The sequence below is a fragment of the Macrosteles quadrilineatus genome, unplaced genomic scaffold (assembly GCF_028750875.1).
Source record: "Macrosteles quadrilineatus isolate MER2022 unplaced genomic scaffold, UCM_ALF_1.0 Scaffold_1__1_contigs__length_201487025, whole genome shotgun sequence".
Lineage (NCBI taxonomy): Eukaryota > Metazoa > Arthropoda > Insecta > Hemiptera > Cicadellidae > Macrosteles > Macrosteles quadrilineatus.
In genome coordinates, this window is record NW_026542594.1 from 28599990 (window position 1) to 28610081 (window position 10092).

At 31.8% G+C, this 10092-nt stretch overlaps 1 protein-coding gene across 2 annotated transcripts; it reads right to left on the reverse strand.

Moving 5' to 3' along the window:
- LOC129005809 (uncharacterized) lies at positions 1–8112 on the reverse strand. Of its 2 annotated transcripts, XM_054434826.1 has the most exons (4): positions 8073–8112; positions 6998–7308; positions 2685–2969; positions 1–165 (listed from the first exon to the last, which is right to left on the reverse strand). In XM_054434826.1, coding segments are annotated over exons 2-4 (555 nt in total). In that variant the 5' UTR covers positions 7267–7308; positions 8073–8112; the 3' UTR covers positions 1–164. The 2 variants fall into 2 exon arrangements, with proteins under 2 accessions (XP_054290801.1, XP_054290796.1); XM_054434821.1 differs by lacking the exon at positions 8073–8112 and having other exon boundaries at positions 6998–7357.
- Between the last annotated feature and the right edge of the window lie 1980 nt (positions 8113–10092).

Consider the following 10092-nt stretch of genomic DNA (forward strand, 5'->3'; position numbering starts at 1 on the left):
TAAGTTTGTCACACTATTTATTTGTCAAATCAATGTTCCTATACAATAAACCATAGCTAGTTATATGAAGTAATAAGTTGCAGTAATTAGCCCTTCGTACTAAATCTCTCCTCTCAGTAGCTCTGAATGGCTATGTTGTTGGACGAGGTAGCCAGCGTTGTATTCCTTAAACAAATATATGATCATGTAGATATATAACTAATAGAAGGCCAAACAACAGTGTTATACTAGACAAACAGGATAATAACGCAGTTAGACATTGAAAAAGTGTATTTTCCATCCATGGTTCAAAATAGTTTTTTTTTTCAGTGGGTAAATAGTGAACGTTAAAAATCTCTATTATGTTTTGAACATTGTAATAGAAAAAAATAGATGGTCCTAAAAGTTATACTATCAAAATGGTCGGTGTAAGAGTTAAATTGTGACCCCTAAAACAAACAAAAAATTTTATTACATAAGAATCAAGTCTCTCCCACAGAAAGTGTTGACAGTTCGTTTTGATTAACTAGTTGAAAAATACCAAATGCGAATGTCAATTTATTGGGTTTTCTCTTCCAAGCCGGCTACGACATAACGTCAAAGGACAATATTAGATGAGATCAAACCCGTCAGAAGTGTAAAATATTATATTTTTCTTTAGGAAATCTTGTTTAACCTTGTAGACTTTATGGATGATGAAACTTATATAGTATTCTCAAGCAGTATTACTGGTGTGTACTTTAAGCTCTAAGTTATCACATAAAACATAGTCTTTTTTATTTGTCAATTGCAACAAATCGTTATTTTCTACATTGGTAGGGGGGTTATCTTAACGATCATCATTCATATGACGATAATGGCCAGACATCTTTGAATATACATTTTTATAAACGATATTCCAGTTTATACATCTTTCTACATGTATTAAATTTTGAATGTTAGGTAATCAATGAAGATGGAGCTAAGAATGCTCTGATGTGCACTAAAAGAAAACTCCACCTTTCATGTTAAGCGAGCGTTGCATACCCGTAAGCAAGAGAAGTTAATTTTTTTACATTCAATGACCTGGCCTGTTTCATAAAGGTTACAGACCCTATAATACAGGTAACATGTATTAGAAGTTAAGGTTACAAGTTTGTGTTTCATAAAGATTTTTCCCTGTAAAGTAATTTACAGGGGGTTCTCCAGTATTACAAGTAAATAATACAGGACATTTCAGTGTAGTGTCTCATAAACAGAAACTCCTTTAATACAGGACCTGTAAATTGGTGAATTGTTTAGCATTCTCTAAACCACCATACAAATTTTACAAGTAACAAGTATTGATACTTTGATAAGTGACATTTTGTAGTAAAGATTACCTAATGGATGACTCTAGTAGTTATAGTTAAAATGACAATATTGTTATTATTTGGAGGCCAATACATTTTAAAGAAAGAATTATTTCAAGACGTAAAAAAATACATAGCTTACACCATTAAATTAGTTTTGGTCAGATTTTGATATAATTTGGAGTGAATTGTTGTGTGTAATGGATAAATGTGATTAAGATCGCAAACCAGCAAGATTGGGTCATAAAAAAGTGTTATAAAGTAAAATTAGTTTTCAAAAATTTTTGAATTTTTCAAATATTTACCCATAATACATGGAAATTCCCAATTTGTATTACTATTATGTAATAAAGCTAAAATGACAAAAATTAGTTATATTGAAACATTGTTTTACCATTAAAGGTTACGGGAAAAAACTGCTTGTTAAAGCTATATTTTGATAAAATTTGGCAAATTTATCCATTTTATACTGTACTATTAACATTTGACAAAAACTCCTTTTCCTTCCACGTAGCAGTAAACCTTAGTACTCGTTAAAGATAATGTTACTTGTATAGAAGAAATATATGCCTTGTTTATGGAAATATTTCATTAAAAATTCAATCAAACTAATTGAAATTTGTATAGTCCACTGGCTTGTTAGTCTGGGTAAATTTTTTTGCGTTTAGCCATAACTGTATTATATAAAACAATTAACGACAGTAAGGTCAGTCCTTTTTCTTATTAACGACTTAATATAAAAACTATATTTTAAAATACCATTTACAGCTGTGAGTTAAAATACAGGAACTATAATACTGGCAAATTTTAAATGAGATTTTTACAAGAGTAAAATTATTTTTATGAAACATGAATTCACAGGACTGTAAATTTAAATTTGAAAGTTCTGTAATACAGGCACTGTATTATGAAGGTTTTATGAAACAGGCCCTTCAATAATATAATATATTTTTGTGTCTATTAAGTGTACCTCTCACCCAACTAACTGTGTAATCCTTTGGTTATGGATAGATCTACAGTATACGTTTCATTCCCATGATTGAAACTGTAGCCAGTTTAGGAAATAAATAATCTTATTTGAATTGAATTGATTCAACGACAGAATCTGCTGATGTAAACTACTGATTTCGCATAAGTAAGCTAACTATTTAACAAAGCCAAACGTAGCGTTATGGTAAGCTGGAGCATCTTTCGTTTCACATTAACTACCAGTGTAGACAAAGCTATGTAAGTAAATATAACTTTGGCCTCTAACACACCCTTGGAATGGTTCAACTACATTTGTTGTAAAAAAAAAAAAACGGGGGAAAAGACTAGTAACTGTTGGTCCATACTATGGAATGTCTGGTTTAGAGTTTCAACACTGATACTCACTAGTAAGAGTCCGGGAACACGGGACGACACTTTCCATTGTAGTCCTCGCTGTAGCCTTCTGGACAGCTGATGATAGGGGTGTCTATCACACGATCGGGCCCCACCTCTAGCAGGGGCCTGCCTTGGGGTAGCTCCTGGGGCCCCACCTCCTCCTGGGCCTCGCCTGGAGGTGAAGACGTCACTGAGGAAGCTGAACTGGGAGTTGTGGCCAACATTCGGGGACTGGCGATGAGAAGTCTGCTTTTCTTCGACTTGAAGAAAACCACCGGCTTTACAGTAGCAGTGCTAAAAACATAAAGTTGGATACTGAAAGGTGTTGGACCTAACAAACAACACGTTGTTTTAAATACATAAGAAAAATTAATAAACTGTAGTTTGAACAATGTATCAACACGTCAAGGGATGGTTAAATTAAATAAAAAGAATAATTACCATTAATCCGAATAAGTTGTTTTAGGTGGCTCCATAAGGACACAGCCTAAAGTAGAAAAACTGATAACTCGGTTGTTTGTCATCTGATAAAAAAACGAGGTCTCTTTTGATTTGGATTAATTAGAAATTTTCTTTAAATATTTACGGTTTTCATGACATTTTGGCATTACAGATTTTGAATGGCTGCCATATTAAAATGGCTTGAGATATTAGAACGAAATTTATTAAGCTCTTTTACCTTTTAGACTACACATCTATACTAATTTTGAAATTTCTATCTTGAAAAATGCCTAAGTTATTAAAAATCACAGTCAGACCGACAGATAGAAATCTAGGCATTTTAGATCCATACTTGTATGTCATTTTATGTTTGTCTTAGCCCAAGGAACAAGTCCACAAAATATGTCCAGGCAATTTGGACACACTCTGTATATGGGACATAACGATGAAAACTTAGAATCTATACTTATTTAATACGCAAACAGGTTTTTTGTGACAATTACTCCTCCGAAACTACTGAACCGATTGACATGTTTTTGGTGTCATTGGAAAGAGCGTAACGTGAAGTTGTGCAGGAAACTTTCTTTTTAGGGAAATAATTAGAGGGTGAGGCCCTGGGGCCCTTTAAAGTTTCGTATTTCTCCATAAGATTAACATGGGAAACAAATCTATTCCATTCTATATATAATTCAGTTTTGAAAATCTTTGTACAACTAAATCTAGAGTTATACTGGACCGATTTTATTAAATAATGGGTCGTTGGAAAGCTCAAGTCGTGTAGATTTGCAAATAATTATGAAAGTTTGTTTTTGTTATGATTTATGGTGAAAATCTTTAAAAAAACATGTTTTCCATAAGAAATACATTGAAAACGGTGTTTTTCACACTTTTTAATTGGGTGCGACTTTTTGCGGCCTTTTTTGAGTGTTTCCAAGAAGTGTATGGTATCAATTTGTAGGAAATTTTATTCTCTTTCAGAATATCACCTTCCACTTTAGTCGATTTCCTCACCATTTAAAAGTTATTTGCAAAAAAGCTAGGCAACCTCCGAATTTATAGTAAAGAGAAAATACTGAGTTAGGGATATTTTTGTTAAACTTTGTACAACTAAATCTAGACTTCTACTGGACCGATTTTGTTAATTAATGGGTCATTGGAAAGCCCAACTCATGTAGATTTGCAAATAATTATGAAAGTGTGATTTTATTATATCTTTGTGGTAAAAAAGTAAAATTAACAAAAATACATTAAAAACTGCTTTTTCAAGTTTCTGTTTTCAAGTTTCTATTTGTAGCCAGCTTTTGGCTGCCTTTATTAAGCATTTACAAGAAATGCATAATAGTTGTTTGTAGTAAATTTTATTCTCTTTCAGAATATCCCATCCACGTTGGTCGATTTCCTCACCATTTAAAAGTTATTGGCAATAATCTAAGTGATCTCCAAATTTATAGTAGTGAGAAAATACTGAATTAGATATATTTTTGTTAAGCTTTGTACAACTAAATCTAGACTTCTACCGGACCAATTTTGTTACTTAATGGGTCGTTGGAAAGCCTAATTTGTGTAGATTTGCAAATAATTATGAAAGTTTGATTTTATTAGATATTTGAGGTGAAAAAATAAAAATAAACAATAATACATTTAAAACTCATTTTTTCCAAGTTTATATTTCCAAGTTTATATTTGTAGCCAACTTTAGGCTGCCTTTATTGAGTATTTTCAAAAACACATATTAGTAATTTGTAGGAAATTTTATTCTCTTTCAGAATATCACCTTCCACTTTGGTCGATTTCCTCACCGTTTCAAAGTTATTTGCAAAAACGTTAAGCAACCTCCCAATTTATAGTGGTGAGAAAATACTGAATTAGAGATGTTGTTGTTAAACTTTGTACAATTAAATCTACAGTTCTACTGAACCGATTTAATTAAATAATAGGTCATTGGAAAGCCTAATTTGTGTAGATTTGCAAATAATCATAAAAGTTTGATTTTTTAAAAAATTTACTAGGTTAAACCCGTCATAGTCGACAGTTACTGTTGAGGTTGCAAGCAAGATCGTTTGACTATAAATCAATGATAAATAACTACATTTTTTGAACAATTTGTGTTGTACGTCATTTAGCTGTGTGCTTTAGGTACGTCCGATTTTAATAATCTATAAATCAAATGGATGCTGGTATTTCACAGAAGGTTCTTAGGTCAAAACAAATAGAATGACGTAATTAGAATTAAGTAAATATATCTAAAACTAAATTCCATATCCAAGATATAATCAAATTTATATTTTCTGATTGAGCGATACAGTATCTTAAACTTAACTGTTTAAAACTATCAATATCTCAAGTGAAAGCCTATGAAGTATTTTAAGACCAAGACATATTAAAATAACTCAAATAAAAATAGAGTTACGTATCATTGATTGCAGATAAGTACTAAAACGATTGTAATTATTGTTGATTTGTGATTCAGCAGTGTGTTTTAGGTAGTCCGATCTTAATAATCAATAGCTCAAATGAAAGCTGGTATTTCACTAAAGGTTTTTAAACCAAAACATATAGGGGTAACATATAGAACTGCTGGAATACAACTTTAATTAAAGTGAAAAATTAAAATAATAAAATTTAAATTCTTTCAAAATATACGTCAAAATGAATGCCGATGCTTTATGGAAAATCTGTGGTACGTCCATACCTTTAGTTTAAGGCCAAAATAATGAAAATCGGTTGGGTAAAAGAGCTAACCCGACTCGGAAAAGAAAAACTAATAATTGTTATAGATGGCAATAATTGGTTTACCAGTATGCATAATATAATTATCTAATGTTATGTGCTTAATCTGTACCATTAATATTAGTGAGTAAAGTTGTGTATGGATTTCATAACCATTATTTTACTAGAGACCGTTGTATTTAACCACAACGGGCACTGTTGCTAGTATTGTTATGAAACTCCAGCTGTTGTCAGAAATTAAAAGTGAGAAGAACATATGTTAATTGTAAACAGTCAATAAGTTTGCTAATTTAACAGTTAGTTTGCCACAAACATTTACTTACTCGGTTGAAATGAAATAGTTACTATTTGAATTTGGGTTGGCGTAATTATTACAATGGGAAAAAGCGAGAGAGCCTGGATAAATTGATATACTAAAAAGAAAACTTAATTAACACTGTGCTGCATTTCTTAGTAATCATTGAAAGAGACGATTTGCAAACTATGGAAACATAGGAAAGTCATAGAACACCATCAAGGGGAAGAAATAGAAATAATGTGTGTTATAAACACTAAAAAACAAAATAAGCTTTTGAAAAATGATAAGATATTTACAAGAAAAGTTGATTATATCGATCGGTTATGTACATCTTGAGTATTCCATAATCTTTGAGTCGAATCTTTTATAGTCATAAAAAATATGACTGTTATTCGTTTTAAAATAACGCCTGTAATACTGAGCAATTGCTCGATTTCGAGCAACAGGGACACTAGTATGGGTACAATAGCTTTAGACAAATAACTCTAGTAAGGAGGACCAATACGATACATTTCCTGCAGGCACACACATATAACATCCGTAAAACTTTAACTAAAATCGTACATGTAATGCAAATATTAACTGAAAATATGTTTGAAAAATCATCAAATATTAAAGGTTAAAGTTGATTTTTTAAATGCATTTATCTTAATATTGGATGGTTACTTTACACTCGGCTTACTAAACAACCTTAAATTGTTTTAGTACCAAAATACATAGCTAAGAGGATTCAATTGTTTTGGTTATCATTATACAAGATAAGTATTATAGCTAAGTTTGCATTTACTAACGTTAAGGTATGCTATTGAGTGTAAAGCAACATTCACTGCGGTAGGTTATAACAGTAGCATACCTGCCACCATGTTTGGCATCGAAGGTTTCCTTGGAAGTCCTCACCACCTTTACATTCTGCCCAGTTCTCTCCTTTATTCTAGAGACCTCCCTCCACATGGGGTATCCGCGACAGTCGTAGTGAGTCTTGATGACGGTCATGTCTGTCCATGGCTCTTCCAGAGTGTCTGGTATGGTGACCATGGGGAACCCGGGTGTTCCGTCGATGAGGTACGGCACTACATGCTCTGGCAGGAGGGCGAAGGCGACGAAGAAGCCAAACAAAACCATTGAGATTGACCAAAGTACTGCACCACGCCTAGCTGTATTAGTCTGTTACACAATACCAAAACTGATATTATTACAAATGCATATTGTTGAGTGATCAGATAACTACTAAACAACGGTAGCCACTGAATCGGCCAAAGAGGATGTGGTTGCATGGCGGAAGTATAGTGGCAGCGTCCAAACCAAGAATTATATAGAGGTGATAAGCATTAGTTTCCATTCAAGACATGCTCTTCAATGTGGTTATAATAGTTTGATTTGTGACTAGATTTAGTAACAACTGGTATAATTTTAAATACTGAGCTAAGTAAAAGTGCTTAGTAGAATCCATTTTACAAAGTAAACAGGTAAAGAAATAACCTACCAATTGCTCTGTAGGGTTTGAGAAAATGATTGTTTTCTAAAACGTTCACACAAAATATTTACTTCAGTTATGATAGAAGTTAATTTAAAATAAAAATCACACCTATCAAAGTCAAATATTTTTTTGGTTGTGAAATTATTTTTATTTAAAAATATATATTATTAGTTTCTAAATTAACTTAAGTACGCACCTTGTCTGATAAAACCAAAATTATTGGAATTATAATTTTAGTAAAATAAAGTTAGAAAAGAATGAGTATATACATAATTAATTATACTAATTGATTAGGATTTTAAAATTGTCACATTTACATTTTAAAAATTGTCATTTTAGAAAATGATGCCTACTTTTAGAATAATCAAAATGTTCTTATAAAATATTGAATCCAACAGATCAATAGAGTGGTTCTAAATAATTGTAAAACGTATTATTTATCCAATCCTACCTCTATCAAGTTCTGCTAGCGACTGACTAAAGGCAAGAATATTGGAATGGTTGAATATAGAAATGACCAGCTCTGTCTGTCAAATGAAACCAAGTGCTTGTCAAGTGCACGGATACAAACTTAAGAACTAAGAAAGTGTCTTGATGTTAAATTAAACCACATAGGGGGTTTTATGATCAGATACAGATGAGACGGAATGCTATTTAAAATATTGATTCTAATTATTACAATCATTATTTAAATAGCATTCCGCCTTATTACTGAACTTTAAAAAATACCAACTTGTTATTTCCTTTGATACGAAATCCTGTTTAAGCTAAAAGTTAAAATAGTCAGTTCAGTTGCATCAGTTGTAAGGTTTTTTTATTAGGATACCACAAGGTACTAAGATGAATAACTGATAAGGTAACTGTATTCATTTATGACTAATAATACTGTAATTTGTATTGTTGAATTAATATATCAGTACCTGGGGACCGATCTTTGCTCGTGGAATTTTATCACTATACTCTGAGAGTATTCTTTGGTCAATGTAAATCCATCCCGAAAATATTATTTTGCGGTCTATCTTTTCTTGACATCTATTTAACTTCTATTAAAATAATAATATCATAGTTTACTGAAATGATGAGAAAGAAGAGGTAGTAGACAATTTGTTTGGTTCCCCTAAACGGCCCAAACTATAGAAAATACCCAGTATTTTTCACACTGAATTCAAAAAAGGCTATCAGCAGTAAGAAAATCTTCTCACCTTCCTTCCTTTGAAGTATTAGTCACTGCAAAAACTTGGGTTCGCTCCGAAACTGCAACCGGAACCTTTAATTTACCCTTAATTTTTCAAATGTAATAAGTTAAAATTTTCCGGAAACTCCGGACTCTTTCCGACTGAAAAAGATTACATTTTTTGATTTAACAAGAAGAACGCAGTAACACATTATAATTAAATTTTTATTAGGTTTGGTTTTATTAAACTTTTTATGTAAACAATATTTACAAGCAAATGTTAGTTAATTTAGGTGTTGGCTATTTTAAGACCAACATTAATCTCTTGACATTTTATAAATCATAATCTAATGTAGGCCTACACTAAAGTATGTACAATGCTGAAGTATATTGATGGATTAGCTTCTCAAACAAGTCCAGACATTGGCATTTGTCGATTTGCGACTTTTGTCGATAGGCGAATGTACGGTTAAATGTTTTCCTAAAGGTAAACAAAAATGCTAGCTTGTAACCACAGATTCGTCTCCAGGGTATAACTATAAATGTTATGCAATATAAGAAATCAACAGCGTATTACAATGTAAACCAAAACAGGTGGATGCTTAGCAGTTTTCTAAATTTCTTAACGGTTTTGTTAACAGTCATCCATTGTCCAAAGTTCCCACAAAACTACTTTCTTACCTCTGTTTTGTCCAAACATAAACAACTCTAGAGACTTTGGTGTGGAGCTGAAACAGATATATGAGATAAATATGCCTACATGTTAAAAGGGAATACCCCGAGAACACACACAAACAAACAAGTAAACAAACACACAAGCTTTCAGCTTAACAATATTGGTATGATATGATATCGCTGAACTAACTTGGAAGTGATAAAATTTCGTTTTACTGATGGACATATAAATAAATATGAATATGTAGACTAAGGGAGCACTTTGATGTAAAAAATTAACTCTATAGCTTAGCGTATTCTTAAAAACCTTTAATTTAAATGTGTTTGTTTGTTGTAAATAATCAACGAACAAACACATTTAAATTAAAGGTTTTTAAGAATACGCTAAGCTATAGAGTTAATTTTTTACATCAAAGTGCTTGAAAGAGAATGTCGCAACTACAAACGTCGTGAGAACGTAAATATGACATCTCTTTCAACCCAACGTAACCACCGCTTCCTTAGAACTGAGTGGCTCATTGTACTCAAGATTTATTTAAACGTTTCTCTGAGCGTTTCCTTTTCATTTTAACCTGCCTTTTTAACATTTCGAAATAAAATCCAGGCTTACTAAGATAAACTT

Excerpts from the sequence above, each read along its gene's own strand:
- LOC129005809 (XM_054434826.1), bottom strand. The coding sequence starts at position 7,266 with ATGGTTTTGTTTGGCTTCTTCGTCGCCTTCGCCCTCCTGCCAGAGCAT. Across the intron at positions 2,970-6,997 it reads GATGCCAAACATGGTGGCAG|CACTGCTACTGTAAAGCCGG; the intron begins GTATGCTACTGT and ends TTATGTTTTTAG.